Source organism: Nerophis ophidion, linkage group LG13 (assembly GCF_033978795.1).
Source record: "Nerophis ophidion isolate RoL-2023_Sa linkage group LG13, RoL_Noph_v1.0, whole genome shotgun sequence".
In the NCBI taxonomy this organism is placed as follows: Eukaryota; Metazoa; Chordata; class Actinopteri; order Syngnathiformes; family Syngnathidae; genus Nerophis; species Nerophis ophidion.
The window spans coordinates 59272775-59290516 of NC_084623.1; the positions used below are offsets into that span (position 1 = coordinate 59272775).

The window sequence follows — 17742 nt, forward strand, 5'->3', positions numbered from 1 at the left end:
ACTATTATGCAAAACATGCAGTCTGCTTCAAATGTAGAGATGAGGGTCTTTAATTTGACCTGCCGCTGCTCTACTCCGTCTCAAAGTGTTAACATGTGCTCAATGTTTACTTAACATTGTTGTTACCTTGTCTTTTACCACTCTTGCTATGTTGTTTATTACCTTTGTTGCTAACGTATTTCCTTGAATTGCCGCCGGGGCGCTAATTAATTTAAAACCTCTTCTCACTCCGGCGTTTACCAAAGGCATGCGGTAAATTTAGGCCTGCGCGTATACATTTGAGTGTGATGTAAGGATACCATCATGAAAAGCATATTTAAGAAAAAAAAAAACGTTATTATGGTCTTACCTTTACTTATAAATGAAGTCCATGTGCAGCTCCTTCTGATCAAAAGCATCGATAACTTGTTTATAGAAGTCTTCCTTATCTTTCTTCAGTTTTAAAAGTCTCTCTGTCTCGATGGAGATCTTCCTTTATTACCTCCTGCTTCCATTGAAAGTCCAGTTTAGAAAACGGTTTTACTTTAAAAATGTAATCCTCCATGTTAAAAGTGAAAAAATAAAGGATCGCTGCTCACTCTTGCTGCTTGTTGTCACTTCTTCTGCAGCCGAGTAGTTTCAAGAAGGATCACTAGCGCCCTCTACCACCAGGAGGCGGGAGTCATTTAATGACTCATATTTGACACACGCAGCTACGGTATATTAATAAAACATAGCTGCTTACTGTTCTTTTTAGCATAATCAATAGCTTGGACCTTAAATCCTACTGAATAGCTCTTAAACTTCTTCCCTTTTTGCGATTTAAAATGATTGAAATCAGCCTCCTCCATTTTGAAAATGATGACAGGTGAAGTGTCACTCGTGACGTGACGAGTTTGACCCTGTGGAAATTCTAGACATGCGCTAATAAAAATAATATTTTGCGAAACGGGTTTGACCCGGCAGTAATTCTAGGCAGGCACATACTATATACCCGGCGGCAATTCAAGGAAATACGGTAAATTCATTCAATTGAATAATGACTGAATGGAGAAGTGAGACTGGGTTTAAATAAATGACTTTCTTCCTACTCCCTTTCGGGCAAAACTGGACAATCATGCATTACATCCTGTACATGACCTTGTGCACTATAGGCTAGTATAGTATTGTCAACTTTGTACTTTTTTTATATCATTGCCTGAAATTGGAGATGTCCGATAACATTGGACTGCCGATACTATCGGCCGATAAATGCTTTAATAAAATGTAATATCAAAAATGATCGGTATCGGTTTCAAAAACTAAAAATTATGACTTTTTAAAACGCTGCTGTGTACACGGTCGTAGGGAGAAGTACAGAGCGCCAATAAACCTTAAAGGCCGGCCCAATCACATCATATCTACAGCTTTTCACACACACACAAGTGAATGCAATGCATACTTGGTCAACAGCCATACAGGTCACACTGAGGGTGGCCGTATAAACAACTTTAACACTGTTACAAATATGTGCCACACTGTGAACTCACACCAAACAAGAATGTTAAACACATTTTGGCAGAACATCCGCACTGTAACACAACATAAACACAACAGAACAAATACCCAGAACCCATTGCAGCACTAACTCTTTCGGGACGCTACAATATACACCCCCCGCTACCCCCTAATCCCCCGTCCCAACCAACCCCGCCCACCCCAACCTCCTCATGCTCTCTCAGGGAGAGCATGGCCCAAATTCCAAGCAGCTGTTTTGAGGCATGTTAAAACAAATAATGCACTTTGTGACTTCAATAATAAATATGGCAGTGCCATGTTGGCATTTTGTTTCCATAACTTGAGTTGATTTATTTTGGAAATCCTTGTTACATTGTTTCATGCATCCAGCGGGACATCACAACAAAATGAGCCATAATAATGTGTTCATTCCATCACTGTATATATCGGTGTCGCTTGATATCGGAGTCGGTAATTAACAGTTGGACAATATCGGATTATTGGACATCGGCAAAAAAGCCATTATCTGACATCTCTACCAGACATAAATAAATAAGCAGCTGCAGCATAAAATAGAGAGAAATATACATTATAAACAAATACGAGGTAGATCATTTTCGTCACTTAAATTGTATTTACCTATTTTTTTAATTATGTCTACAAAGTATCAAATATATTACTCTATAAGATATATTTAATGTGAGTTTTTAAAGCAAATGAATTATGTTGACGCCGCAGTGTGGTTGCAGTGTTCCCATTCATCCTGCAGGGGGCGACGGTGGTTCAGCGCTGTTGCTCATTCCTCGGTAAGAGGAAGTAGAAAGTTGTGTACTTCCGGTTTAGTGCTGACGCGTCTTTCTTGTTGTCAGCTAGCGACGTGTCACTTTTATCTTCTCTCATCTTCTTCTTCTTGTCAGCTTTATTGTCTTCTTGTCTCTGCTCTCCCTCATGGCGCCTAAAGTCAGCAGCAAACATCAGTCCGAGGAAGACCTCCTCTTGCAGGACTTTAGTAGGAACCTTTCTGCTAAGTCCACCGCGCTTTTCTACGGAAATGCTCTCATCGTGTCTGCAATCCCCATTTGTGAGTATTAATGGCCGCTAACTTCACTATATGTGAGTATTAATGGCCACTAACTTCACCATTTGTGAGTATTAATGGCTGCTAACTTAACTATATGTGAGTATTAATGGCTGCTAACTTCACTATATGTGAGTATTAATGGCCGCTAACTTCACTATTTAACTATTTGTGAGTATTAATGGCCGCTAACTTCACCATTTGTGAGTATTAATGGCCACTAACTTCACCATTTGTGAGTATTAATGGCTGCTAACTTCACTATTTAACTATATGTGAGTATTAATGGCTGCTAACTTCACTATATGTGAGTATTAATGGCCACTAACTTCACCATTTGTGAGTATTAATGGCTGCTAACTTCACTATTTAACTATATGTGAGTATTAATGGCTGCTAACTTCACTATATGTGAGTATTAATGGCCGCTAACTTCACTATTTAACTATTTGTGAGTATTAATGGCCGCTAACTTCACCATTTGTGAGTATTAATGGCCGCTAACTTCACTATTTAACTATTTGTGAGTATTAATGGCTGCTAACTTCACCATTTGTGAGTATTAATGGCCGCTAACTTGACCATATGTGAGTATTAATGGCTGCTAACTTCACTATTTAACTATATGTGAGTATTAATGGCTGCTAACTTCACCATTTGTGAGTATTAATGGCTGCTAACTTGACCATTTGTGAGTATTAATGGCTGCTAACTTCACCATTTGTGAGTATTAATGGCTGCTAACTTGACCATTTGTGAGTATTAATGGCCGCTAACTTCACCATTTGTGAGTATTAATGGCTGCTAACTTCACCATTTAACTATTTGTGAGTATTAATGGCTGCTAACTTCACCATTTGTGAGTATTAATGGCCGCTAACTTGACCATATGTGAGTATTAATGGCTGCTAACTTCACTATTTAACTATATGTGAGTATTAATGGCTGCTAACTTGACCATTTGTGAGTATTAATGGCTGCTAACTTCACTATGTATCTATATGTGAGTATTAATGGCTGCTAACTTCACTATTTGTGAGTATTAATGGCTGCTAACTTGACCATTTGTGAGTATTAATGGCTGCTAACTTCACTATTTGTGAGTATTAATGGCTGCTAACTTCACTATTTGTGAGTATTAATGGCCGCTAACTTGACCATTTGTGAGTATTAATGGCTGCTAACTTCACTATTTATCTATATGTGAGTATTAATGGCTGCTAACTTCACTATTTATCTATATGTGAGTATTAATGGCTGCTAACTTGACCATATGTGAGTATTAATGGCTGCTAACTTGACTATTTGTGAGTATTAATGGCTGCTAACTTCACTATTTATCTATATGTGAGTATTAATGGCTGCTAACTTCACTATTTATCTATATGTGAGTATTAATGGCTGCTAACTTGACCATATGTGAGTATTAATGGCTGCTAACTTGACCATTTGTGAGTATTAATGGCTGCTAACTTCTCTATTTATCTATATGTGAGTATTAATGGCTGCTAACTTGACCATATGTGAGTATTAATGGCTGCTAACTTCACCATTTGTGAGTATTAATGGCTGCTAACTTGACCATATGTGAGTATTAATGGCTGTTAACTTCACTATTTGTGAGTATTAATGGCTGTTAACTTCACTATTTGTGAGTATTAATGGCTGCTAACTTGACCATATGTGAGTATTAATGGCTGCTAACTTCACCATTTGTGAGTATTAATGGCTGCTAACTTGACCATATGTGAGTATTAATGGCTGCTAACTTCACTATTTGTGAGTATTAATGTCTGCTAACTTCACTATTTGTGAGTATTAATGGCTGCTAACTTCACTATTTGTGAGTATTAATGGCTGCTAACTTCACTATTTGTGAGTATTAATGGCTGTTAACTTGACTATTTGACTATCTGTGAGTATTAATGGCTGCTAACTTCACTATTTAACTATATGTGAGTATTAAAGGCTGCTAATTTCACTATTTGACTATCTGTGAGTACTAGTTGTTGCTAACGTGACAATTTGACTATCTGTGAGTACTATTTGCTGCTAACTTGACTATTTGACTATCTGTGAGTACTAGTTGCTGCTAACTTGACTATTTGACTATCTGTGAGTACTAGTTGCTTCTAACTTGACTATTTGACTATCTGTGAGTATTAGTTGCTGCTAACTTGACTATTTAACTATCTGTGAGTACTAGTTGTTGCTAACGTGACAATTTGACTATCTGTGAGTACTATTTGCTGCTAACTTGACTATTTGACTATCTGAGTACTAGTTGTTGCTAACTTGACTATTTGACTATCTGTGAGTACTAGTTGTTGCTAACTTGACTATTTAACTATCTGTGAGTATTAGTTGCTGCTAACTTGACTATTTAACTATCTGTGAGTACTAGTTGTTGCTAACGTGACAATTTGACTATCTGTGAGTACTATTTGCTGCTAACGTGACAATTTGACTATCTGTGAGTACTATTTGCTGCTAACTTGACTATTTGACTATCTGTGAGTACTAGTTGCTTCTAACTTGACTATATGACTATCTGTGAGTACTAGTTGTTGCTAACGTGACAATTTGACTATCTGTGAGTACTAGTTGTTGCTAACTTGACTATTTAACTATCTGTGAGTATTAGTTGCTGCTAACTTGACTATTTGACTATCTGTGAGTACTAGTGGTGGTCTATGCTGGACGTGGTCCATGTCGGACGTGGTCTATGCTGGATGTGGTCTATGCTGGACGTGGTTCATGTTGGATGTGGTCTATGCTCCCAGGGCTGTTCTGGAGGATCTGGCACATGGATCTAGTCCAGTCAGCAGTTCTCTACGCCGTCATGACGCTGGTCAGCACCTACTTGGTGGCCTTCGCCTACAAGAACGTCAAGTTTGTCCTCAAACACAAGTAAGTATGCTGGTCAGGGAGCGTGTGGCACACTCACTAACTGTATTGACACGGCACTGATGCTCTTTTATCTTTTATCAATGCTTCAGTAAGGTTTGCCCTTCACTAGTGAACATCAGTATGATTTATAAGTGTAGAAATAAGCTTTCAGAGGGTCAAAGATCATAAATTGTTTGAATCTTCTCTACTTCCTGACAAAGTGTTTTTTATGGAGAATATTTGTGTCATTTTCTACACTTTTAGTTTCACTCTACCAGCTCAAATCTAATGTACTTAGTAGTATTACTGCCATGGTTCTTGGAGTACTAATAACAGTAATAATGCTGGATTAGGTTTATATAGCACTTTTGCAGACACTGAAAGTGGCTGAGAGAGAAGTGGGAGTACTAAGTACTAATGTTGTGGTGTTGGTGATCAGAGTGGGTCAGAAAGTGAGAGAGAAGTGGGAGTACTAAGTACTAATGTTGTGGTGTTGGTGATCAGAGTGGCCCAGAAAGTGAGAGAGAAGTGGGAGTACTAAGTACTAATGTTGTGGTGTTGGTGATCAGAGTGGCCCAGAAAGTGAGAGAGAAGTGGGAGTACTAAGTACTAATGTTGTGGTGTTGGTGATCAGAGTGGCCCAGAAAGTGAGAGAGAAGTGGGAGTACTAAGTAAGTACTAATGTTGTGGTGTTGGTGATCAGAGTGGCCCAGAAAGTGAGAGAGAAGTGGGAGTACTAAGTAAGTACTAATGTTGTGGTGTTGGTGATCAGAGTGGCCCAGAAAGTGAGAGAGAAGAGGGAGTACTAAGTACTAATGTTGTGTTGGTGATCAGAGTGGCCCAGAAAGTGAGAGAGAAGTGGGAGTACTAAGTACTAATGTTGTGGTGTTGGTGATCAGAGTGGCCCAGAAAGTGGGAGTACTAAGTAAGTACTAATGTTGTGGTGTTGGTGATCAGAGTGGGTCAGAAAGTGAGAGAGAAGTGGGAGTACTAAGTAAGTACTAATGTTGTGGTGTTGGTGATCAGAGTGGCCCAGAAAGTGAGAGAGAAGAGGGAGTACTAAGTAAGTACTAATGTTGTGTTGGTGATCAGAGTGGCCCAGAAAGTGAGAGAGAAGTGGGAGTACTAAGTACTAATGTTGTGGTGTTGGTGATCAGAGTGGCCCAGAAAGTGAGAGAGAAGTGGGAGTACTAAGTACTAATGTTGTGGTGTTGGTGATCAGAGTGGCCCAGAAGCGGGAGGATGCAGTGTCCAAGGAGGTGACCAGGAAGTTGTCTGAGGCAGACAATCGCAAAATGTCCCGCAAGGAAAAAGACGAGAGGTAATATTCATTATTATTAGTAGTATTGTTGTTGTTATAATAATTATCATTATTATTATTGTCCCGATACAACTTTTTCACCTTTAATACCGCCATTGGAGCTTTTGATACTGATATCGATCTGATCTGATATCAGTGATACACACTTGTAATATTTAAAAACTAATTTAAATGAGACAACTGCAATATTCTCCCCTCAGAAGTGTACAAGTCAAATATTTGATGTCATTAAATGTTTTAAGAATTCATAACATTTTCTTTTCTTGAATTGAATGATTTAGAATAAAAATGGAGATTGAGGGTCCCGCTCATAAGAGTGTCAGAAAGAAGACACAAACACTTACACTAACTTCAGATCTCTTAGTTGATATTACGTTTTTATGTTTGTTTTTGTAGGTTTAATACCCTTTTTTCCCCCGAAAGAAACCCTTTTTTTTTTGGGGCAAAAACACAACCTGCAATATTTAGAAAGATGAAATATGTGATGTGGATTGTTGGGAGCATCAAATATGTCAATAACTCACAACAAAATGTGTTTGGATGCAACATTATGTGTTTGAGCATTAAAAGTTTTGTTGAATAAAAATGGAGATTGTAGGTCCTGTGGACCCTTGAGGGCCCCTCTCATAAAAGTGTCAAGATGAGCCACAAATGTATCTTGTTTTAATTCTTTCAACAATCCAATCCACTTTATTTATATAACACATTTAAACAACAAGAATGTTTCCAAAGTGTTGCACAGCCATGTTAAAAACAATTGTAAAAATATATATATATATATACATATTATGCTGCACCAATGACTGAATAAAAACAAAAAATAAATAAATATAAAACCTAGAAAAACGAATATGATTAGAAACTTTTAAAGGGTAAAATCAATTAAAACAGTAAAATAGAAATGAAAGTGTATAAAACACAGAGGACCACACAACTCACGTAGTGTTAAAAGCCAAAGAATAAAAGTGGGTCTTAAGACGAGACTTAAAAGAGTCCACTGTGGAAGCAGTTTGAACATGGAGGGGCAGAATGTTCCAGAGCTTAGGGCCGACCACAGAGAAGGTCCTGTCTACCCTGGTCTTAAGTCTGGTCTTGGGCACCACGAGCTGGAACTGGCTCTCAGACCTCAGAGCGCGTGCAGGGATGTAAATTTGGATGAGGTCCGAGATATATTGAGGTGGCAGTCCATGTAAAGATTTAAAAACAAACAGCAATGTTTTAAAATCAAGTGTAAAATGAACAGGGAGCCAGTTTAAACTCTGAAGAATTGGGGTTATATGCTGGTGTTTGTTAAAAGTCCTGCTGCCGTGTTCTGGACTAACTGCAACCGGGAGAGAGCTTTTTGGCTAATGCCAGCATAAAGTGCACTAAGTAGTCCAGGCCACTGCAAATAAAAGCATGCACCACCTGTTCAAAATGGTTCAAAGATAAAAACAGTTTAACCTTTACTAAAAGACGAAGGTGATAAACACATGGTTTTAAAACGCCATTGACTTGTTTGTCGAGTTTAAAATGGCTGTCAATCCTTTCTGTGTTCCCCGTCTTCACTTCAATCTGTAGATCTACTTCAGATCTATTAGTTGATATGTTTTTATTGCTATGGTTTTCAAAGAAACTTCATTTTTTTTATGAGAAAAACACAAACTAGGCAATGTTTTGAAATATTTGATGTGGATTGATTGAAGCCTTCAGATCACAAGTTAAATGATGCGGACACGTTTGTTACTGAATACTTTCTAATACACCTTGCAGGTGTCAGCAGTATACTAACACATACTTGATTATACACCGGATGTCTAGCTCGCCTGCTATTGTGTGCTCGGCTGTTGTGTAGCTGCAAGGTGGTGCGACAAAAGAACGACCGCTTTTGTTTTTGTGTCAGGATCCTGTGGAAGAAGAACGAGGTGGCCGACTACGAGGCCACCACCTTCTCCATCTTCTACAACAACACTCTCTTCCTGGTGCTCGTCATCGTCGCTTCCTTCTTCCTGCTCAAGAACTTCAACCCCACCGTGTACGACACACACACACACACACAGTTTTTTTCACTTATTACCTTCTTAAGACCCGATAAAAATGCCTCCCTCTTTAGGAGCAGCCTTTCTAGATATATAAAGAAGTGTATTTACAACAGTAATAATATATACATACTATGCAAATATAAAAAAGCTTGCTGTGAAAAATGAGTTGGAATTTCACAAGAAACAATTGTGTCAGTAATAAAAGTCGCCATTTTACTCAATTCAAGTCAACATTTTATAAAAAAACTGAACATTTGTGCAATATTATGATAAAAGTTGAAGTGGCAATTTTACAAGAAAAGTTTTACATGTTGGCAATTTTATGAAGAGTCGTAATTTTACTCAACAAAAGTCACAATTTTATAAGAAAACGCACAAATGTTGGCAATATGATGATAATAATAATCAGATATTTATTTGGTCAAACGATGACAAAAGTCATCATTTTACTCCAAAAATGTCACTATTTTACAATAACAGAAAAAATTGGCAATATTGTCATAAAAGTCAGAATTTTTATATGATAAATGTCACCATTTTGCATTGGAAAATAATAATTTTACATATAAAGTAATCATTTTATGACAATATATTGCAATATTACAGAAACAGAAAGAATATGAGAAATTGTTCCCAATTTTATAAGAAAAAAGTCGACACAAAAAGACTGCTTTTAGTTTATTTATTTATTTTGTGAATTTATTGTCTGTACTGTTTTTAATCTTCATTATTTACTTCAAGTTATTACAGTATGTCTCTATATACATGTTTATTTATTTATTTTTTATTAATTTTGGCCTAAGGGGACGCATTTGAATTTCTTACACACACTTGTTATTTCATATGTTGACCAGAAAAATCCCTCCTTTTTGGGACCACCCTCATTTTGATAGATATCACCACAAATGAGACATTGTCTATTAGATGCAATGTTATTGGGACCATCATTTATGTCATCACTTGTTCACACCTCCTCATATGGAAGATACTTTTCCTTCTTCGTGTCTCAAGAAGGGTAGAAATACAGGAACACACACACACATTTTTGTATTTGTTACCTTTTTGAGAGCTGATAAAAATGCCTTCCTCTTTAGGACCAGCCTTTCTAGATATATAAAGAAGTGTATTTACAACATGAATAATATATACATACTATGCAAATATAAAAAAGCTTGTTGTGAAAAATTAGTTGGAATTTCACAAGAAAAAGGTCACAATTTTGGCAGCGTTATAATAAAAGTTATCATTTTACGCTACGCAAGTTAAAATTTTACCAAAAAAACCTGAACATTTGTGCAATATTATGATATTAGTTGGAATTTTACTCAATAACAGTTGCAATTTTACAAGAAAAACTTAACATTTTGGCAATTATATGAAAAAAGTCGTCATTTTATACGATAAAAGTCACCATTTTTTTTAGAAAAACTTAACATTTTGGCAATATTATAATAATAATCTGAATTTTACTTGGCAAAATGATGACAAATTCATCATTTTACTCCAAAAATCTCACTATTTTACAAGAACCAAAAAAATTGGCAATATTGTGATAAAAGTCAGAATTTTTAAAGGACAAATGTCACCATTTTGCATCGGAAAATAATAATTTGACATAAGTAATCATTTTATGTCAAAATATTGCAATATTACAGAAAAAGAAAGAATATGAGAAATTGTTCCCAATTTTATGAGAAAAAAGTCGACACAAAAAGACTGCTTTTAGTTCATTTATTTATTTTGTGATTTTTTTTTTGTCTGTAATTGTTTTTAATCTTCATTATTTACTTCAAGTTATTACAGTATGTCTCTCTATATATATTTATTTATTTTTCAAATTAATTTTGGCCAAATGGGGCACATTTGAATTTCTTACACACACTTGTTATTTCATATGTTGACCAGAAAAATCCCACCTTTTTGGGACCGCCCTCATATTGATAGATATCACCACAAATGAGACATTGTCTATTAGATGCAATGTTATTGGGACCATCATTTATGTCATCACTTCTTCACACCTCCTCATATGGAAGATACTTTTCCTTCTTCATGTTTAAAGAAGGGTAGAAATACAAGAACACACACACATTTTTGTATTTGTTACCTTTTTGAGAGCTGATAAAAATGCCTCCCTCTTCAGGACCAGCCTTTCTAGATATACAAAGAAGTGTATTTACAACATGAATAATATATACATACTATGCAAATATAAAAAAGCTTGTGCTGAAAAATTTGTTGGAATTTCACAAAAAAAAGGTCACAATCTCACAAGAAAAACTTAGAATTTTGGCAGCGTTATAATAAAAGTTGTCATTTTACGCTACGCAAGTTAAATTTTACAAAGAACCCTGAACATTTGTGCAATATTATGATATTAGTTGGAATTTTACTCAATAAGAGTCACAATTTTACAAGAAAAGCTTAACATTTTGGCAATTATATGAAAAGTCGTCATTTTATTTGATAAAAGTCACAATTTTTTTTAGACAACCTTAACATTTTGGCAATATTATAATAATAATCTGAATTTTACTTGGCAAAATGATGACAAAAGTCATCATTTTACTCCAAAAATCTCACTATTTTACAAGAACCAAAAAAATTGGCAATATTGTCATAAAAGTCAGCATTTTTAATGGACAAATGTCACCATTTTGCATTGGAAAATAATAATTTGACATAAAAAGTAATCATTTTATGTCAAAATATTGCAATATTACAGAAACAGAAAGAATATGAGAAATTGTTCCCAATTTTATGAGAAAAAAGTCGACACAAAAAGACTGCTTTTAGTTCATTTATTTATTTTGTGATTTTTTTTTTGTCTGTAATTGTTTTTAATCTTCATTATTTACTTCAAGTTATTACAGTATGTCTCTATATACATATTTATTTTATTTATTAATTTGGCCAATCGGGGCACATTTCAATTTCTTATACACACTTGTTATTTCATATGTTGACACACAGTCAATTTGAACAATCCCTCCTTTTTGGGACCACCCTCATTTTGATGGATATCACCACTAATGAGACATTGTTTATTAGATACAATGTTATTGGGACCATGATTTATGTCATCACTTCTTCGTATGGAAGATACTTTTCCTTTCTCATGTCTCAAGCAGGATAGAAATACAAGAACACACACACACACACTTCCAACACAACACTCTCACACACCTTCTCCTCCACAGGAACTACATCCTGTCAATCAGCGCCTCGTCAGGACTCATCGCTCTGCTCTCCACCGGCTCCAAGTAGAGGATGAAGATGAAGAAGCTGCTGGAATAAAAAGCCGCTAAACGGGAGGAAAACATCACATTTCAGTTTCATGAAATTCATGATCAAATATCTGGAGGTTCTTCTTCCAGGTGTCTTCTCTTTTTGTAACAATAAAACAATAAAAGGTCACGTGTGAGTTCAACGCTGACATTTGTAGTCGACACTCGCTGATGTTTACGTTGCCAAAGCGTTTATTGGGGATATTTGGTGTGGAAATAAATCAACATCAAGGTCACGCCATCCTGCTCAGATCTCATCCAATTACAACCCTAGCACATTTTTATTAAAAACATCCCTGATTATTTGCTCCTCTGAAAGGCACGAAGTTAAATGTCAGCACGGCACAAACTCTGCCATCAAAATGTCTTCGATGATTTTCCAGACTAGGAGTGAAATATTGCATTTTTCTGGAGGTTTCTTTGGTGTTTTTAGTACTGAAGCTTCTTTTTTTTCCCGGCAATTTCATTGAATAGCTAAGTTTGTTAAAAATGTTCTTTTTATAATTCAGTGTAAAAATAAAAAATAAATTAGTGCAGAAATATTCGTTGCTTTTAAACTCGAATGAAAAAAAGAACTAAAATTCTGTCCGCGGGCTTTAAAAAACAACTTCCGGTTCCGGTGTCTTATAAAAATGTTTTATCCGATTCTGCTGGCTGATAGTTTTCACTTTTGGAATTAGAAACAGAATAAAAAAACACGTCTTTGTATATGTAGTTATTGCTGTTTAACACTGAAATAGAACGCTTTGTTTTTCAAAGTAAGTTTTCTCTTACAAAATAAACTTTCAAAAAATACCCACTTCCGGTATGTTAAGATTGAGAGAATCGTCGCGGAAACAGCCAATGAGGTGCCAAGCCTGCAGTCACGTGACACAGGTATCGGAAAGAAGCAGTTTATTTAGAGATGATCGATTGCTTCTGTCTTATTTTCCGGAAGTGGCTCCCTTTTTTTGCTTTGTTTTAAAACCATTTATATATATATATATTACACGAGATTATGCTGACAATTTAATTAAATAAACATTTAATAGCTAAGTTTGTTAAAACTGTTCTTATCATAATTCCGTGTAAAAATGAAAAAATCTGAGCAGAAAAATGAATTTCCTTAAAACTCGGAACCAAAAAAAAAAATCCTGTCGGCGGGCTTTAAACAACAACTTCTGATTCTGTAATATATAAATGTTTTTTCCGATTCTGTGGGCTAAAATTTTTCACTTTCGGAATCGGAAACAGAATAATTTTTTTTTTTTTAAAGTAGATATTGCTTTTCAACCTTGAAATAAAATTCAAATAAACAACCACTTTAAGACTGACGCAACTGTCGCGGAAGCAACCAATGAGGTGTCAAGCCCGCAGTCACGTGACACGGGTCTCGCAAAAAGAAGCAGTTTATTCAGACACGACCGATCATTTACCGGAAGTGGCCGCCTTTTACTTTGCTCTGAAGTTTTGAAACATTGTTTTCTGCACTAAGGTTTTTACACACTCAATTTTAAAACACAGCATTCAAAAAAACTTAATTTCTCACATTTTTTAAAATGAAATCGTCAGCATAATTTGACGTGAACTCCTCCCTCCAAATTCAAAAGTACAAATTCCCTGTCAAAATAAAAGCTTTGTAATACAAACACCAATGAACCTCCAAAGTTTCCCGCGTGAATAAAAATAAGTTACTTAACGACGACCATTTATAGTCAAATCTTTACACGTGGAACTAAAAGACAAAAGTAAATAACATGTTGCTATTTTATATTACATTTGACGTAAAACGGCAGGATGAGCAACTAAACAATGCCACTCCCCATAAATATTTACATCTTATTCATGTTACAAAAGTAAACATATATACATAGAGCCTAAAGCTACTTTTTTACAGTCAGTATGAGAATATTTGATTGAATTTAGCGACGCAGGTTGTGTTGCTGGGCATGAAATAAAAAGCAGTTCCTCAGTTGACCACAGGAGGGCGACATGTCGCCGTGTGGTCAAACAGGAAGCTTCAACATGCATCTTATTGTTTGTCTACTTATCTAGAAAGGAAAGTTGTGTTGCTATGACAACGCTCACAATGATACTATTGCGTCATCCTCTCGTGTTAACGAACTTCCTACTCATGTTTGCTTGTGCTAAAAATGTGGACACAAACAAGGGGACCGAGACTGTCGTTCTGCCACGTTGCCCTCCAGCAAGGCACTGTTGCTTGCCAGCTTCCTGGAGTGTCGCTAGAAGACGAGCGGGCTAAAGTAGAGAGGCTTCTCCTCCAGACCCACGAGGTCCACGCCATGTTTGCTCCGGTCTTGAGGCTCAGGAGCGGTAGTCCTTCTTGCAGTAGGGCCGGTTGCCAAGGATGTGGTCCACTTCCGACACCACGTGTGACGTCATCTTGGGAAGAACCTACACAAGACAACATTAATTCCCTCGTCTAGCTTGTGTGCTTGGCTGTCGTGTAGCTGCTCGTAGCCTAAAGTTTTGCGTGTTTTCCTTTTGTAAAATGCTTATTATCCTGCTGGCCGTATGGGATGTGATATCATCTTCTACATGTATCATCAAGGAGATGACTTGAACTTCACTTTGGTGTAAATTAGTGCAGCGTTGTGCCCAAAGATGACATAGCGGCATAGCTCGGTTGGTAGAGTGGCCGTGCCAGCAACTTGAGGGTTGCAGGTTCGATTCCCGCTTCTGCCATCCTAGTCACTGCCGTTGTGTCCTTGAGCAAGACACTTTACACACCTGCTCCCAGTGCCACCCACACTGGTTTAAAAACTGTAACTTAGATATTGGGTTTCACTATGTAAAGCGCTTTGAGTCAGTAGAGAAAAGCGCTATATAAATATAATTCACTTCACATCAAGGATGTGTATGCAGAGGTGGGTAGTAACGCGCTACATTTACTCCGTTACATTTACTTGAGTAACTTTTGGGATAAATTGTAGTTCTACGAGTAGTTTTTGTGCAACATACTTTTACTTTTACTTGAGTATATTTATAGAGAAGAAACGCTACTTTTACTCCGTTCTATTTATCTACATTCAGCTCGCTACTCACTACTTTTTTAATCGATCTATTAATGTTTGTTTTGGTTAATGACAGAGCTTCAAAGTAGGAACTACGCATGCCTGCGTTCCACCAATCACATGCAGTCACTGGTGACGTTGGGCCAATAAAACAGAGCCAGGCGGTCACATGACCACGATACGTAAAACCCGACTTAAATATGTTGACAAACTTATTGGGGTGTTACCATTTAGTGGTCAATTGTACAAAATATGTACTGTACTGTGTAATCTACTAATAAAAGTTTCAATCAATCAATCAAAAGTGTAAAGGAAAAAAGACACTTTTTATTTCAACCGTACTTCCCGTCAAAAGACTAATCGCACATTTCCTGTCTTCACAATAAAAGCGCTGCGCCATCGCGCCTGCGCTAACAAAATAAAAGTCTCCGAAAGCCAGCGCAAACAAGCTAGCAAACTACGGAGTTTGCCGCCAATGTATTTCTTGTAAAGTGTATAAAAACGAACATGGAAGCTGGACAAATAAGATGCCAAAAACCAACGACTTTCATGTGGTATTAGACAGAAAAGAGGAACTTTTTTTCTCCTCCATTTGAAAACTTGGACGTCTGATTCCAATCAATGCAAGTCATCAGAATCAGGTAATACACCAACTTATATTCTTGTCTTCATGAAAGATAGGAATCTATATGTTAAACATGCATGTATATTCATTAAAACACCTTCAACATGTCAACAAAAACGGCAAAATAAATAAATATAAATTATATACTGTATATGTAAATGTATGTATGTATATATATATATATATATATATATATATATATATATATATATATATATATATATATGATATGTGTGTGTGTATATATATATGAGGTAGATCACCTGGACTTGGTCATTTACTAAGTAATTGATGAACGTTGAAAAACTTATTGGGGTGTTACCATTTAGTGGTCAATTGTACGGAATATGTACTGTACTGTGCAATCTACTAATAAAAGTTTTAATCAATCAATCATATCAATGAATGCCTACTGAGGCTATGGTGCTGTTAAGTTATTGTGGCTCAATGTGCCACTTTTTAATTTTATTTTAATGTATTATCATTTAATATATATTATTGTTTTAGTTGCTTAAGAGATATTCTTGGCTCTGAATTTGCTCATTGCTATTTTTTATGTTTTTGTGCATTATTTGTTGGCGTAATCAGGTTACTCAGTACTTGAGTAGTTTTTTCACAACATACTTTTTACTTTTACTCAAGTATTCCTTACTTTTACTTGAGTAATACATCTCTAAAGTAACAGTACTCTTACTTGAGTACAATTTCTGGCTACTCTACCCACCTCTGTCGGTATGTAGTAAGTACAGGTGAGTACACCTTCTCACCTGTATGGCCCCCAGGTTCTCTGTGAGCTGCTCAGGGTTGGAAGTTCCTAACAAGACAGAACTCACACCTTCATTCCTCAGACACCAAGCTGCAGGTGATCCAAGGGAAAATACAGCATGAAATACTCTACAGTGTACTCAAATATACAGTAAATGTGTGTGTATATATGCAGTATGTGTGTATATATATATTACACATCAAATATATATATGTATACATACATATATATGTGCATATATACACATACATACATGTATACACTACACGTACATGTACACACACACACACACACACACACACACACACACACACACAATATTGCCAAAAGTATGATGTCCAACCATCCAAATGATGAGAATCACTAATCACTTGGCCCGGTGTATCAAATCAAGCACTTAGGCATGGAGACTGTTTCTCCAAACATTTGTGAAAGAACGGGCCGCTCTCAGTGATTTCCAGCGTGGGATGCCACCTGTGCAACAAATCCAGTCGTGAAATGTCCTCGCTCCTAAATATTCCAAAGTCAACTTTATTATAAGAAAGGTGAAGAGTTTGGGAACAACAGCAACTCAGCCACCAAGTAAACTGCCGTAGAGGTGCGCATAGTGCAAAGACTTTCTGCACAGTCAGTGGCTACACAGCTCCAAACTTCATGTCACCTTCCAATGAGCCCACGTACAGTACGCAGAGAGCTTCATGGAATGGGTTTCCATGGTCGAGCAGCTACATCTAAGCCATACATCACCAAGTCCAATGCGAAGCGTGGGATGCACTGGTGTAAAGGACATCACCACTGCTCTCTACAGCAGTGGAGACGCCTTCTCTGGACTGAAGAATCACGCTTTTCCATCTTGCAATCTGATGGACCAGTCTGGGTTTGGAGGTTGCCAGGAGAACGCTACATTTTGGACTGCATTTTGCCAAGTGTGAAATTTGGTGGAGGAGGAATTATGGTGTGGGGTTATTTTTTTTCAGGAGTTGGATTTAGATTAGATTAGATAGATTAGATAGTACTTTATTTATTCCGTCAGGAAAGTTCCTTCAGGAAAATTAAAATTTTCAGCACAATCCCATTCAAGTTTAGACAAACATTACAGGGAGACAGAACAGGATCGCTGACAGGTCTGCCGGCTTCCAGCGCCCCTTACAAAAAAGATGAGATACAGGTAAACAAAGAGGGGGGCGGGGGGAATGGGAGAAAAAAATAGAAGATTAAAATAAAATTAAAAAATCGGTCTTAGCCTGGGCCCTGGAGAGGGGGTG

At 36.7% G+C, this 17742-nt stretch overlaps 2 protein-coding genes across 7 annotated transcripts in view; one reads left to right on the top strand and one right to left on the bottom strand.

The window, feature by feature from the left end:
• The first annotated feature begins 2301 nt into the window (after nt 1-2301).
• On the top strand, nt 2302-12221 carry ssr3 (signal sequence receptor, gamma). Its single transcript, XM_061919302.1, has 5 exons — nt 2302-2557; nt 5338-5464; nt 6666-6764; nt 8647-8778; nt 11986-12221. The coding sequence occupies exons 1-5, from the start codon at nt 2425-2427 to the stop codon at nt 12050-12052; spliced, it is 558 nt and encodes a 185-aa protein (XP_061775286.1). The 5' UTR covers nt 2302-2424; the 3' UTR covers nt 12053-12221.
• Nucleotides 12222-12241: 20 nt separating this feature from the next.
• Nucleotides 12242-17742, bottom strand: part of kcnab1a (potassium voltage-gated channel subfamily A regulatory beta subunit 1a) — a 105265-nt gene continuing 99764 nt past the window's right edge. For all 6 annotated transcript variants that reach the window (XM_061919299.1, XM_061919297.1, XM_061919296.1 and 3 more), the window contains 2 exons: nt 16479-16567; nt 12242-14466 (listed from right to left, as the gene is read on the bottom strand). In XM_061919299.1, the coding sequence (XP_061775283.1) occupies nt 14377-14466; nt 16479-16567 (179 nt within the window). In that variant the 3' untranslated portion in view covers nt 12242-14376. The remainder of the gene's footprint in view (nt 14467-16478; nt 16568-17742) is intronic.

What these genes read in the sequence shown, in the direction of transcription:
- ssr3 (XM_061919302.1), top strand. Translation starts at nt 2,425, where the DNA reads ATGGCGCCTAAAGTCAGCAGCAAACATCAGTCCGAGGAAGACCTCCTC. An exon ending in AAGTTTGTCCTCAAACACAA is followed by an intron (nt 5,465 to 6,665) that starts GTAAGTATGCTG and finishes GTTGGTGATCAG; the next exon opens with AGTGGCCCAGAAGCGGGAGG. An exon ending in AAGAACTTCAACCCCACCGT is followed by an intron (nt 8,779 to 11,985) that starts GTACGACACACA and finishes TCTCCTCCACAG; the next exon opens with GAACTACATCCTGTCAATCA.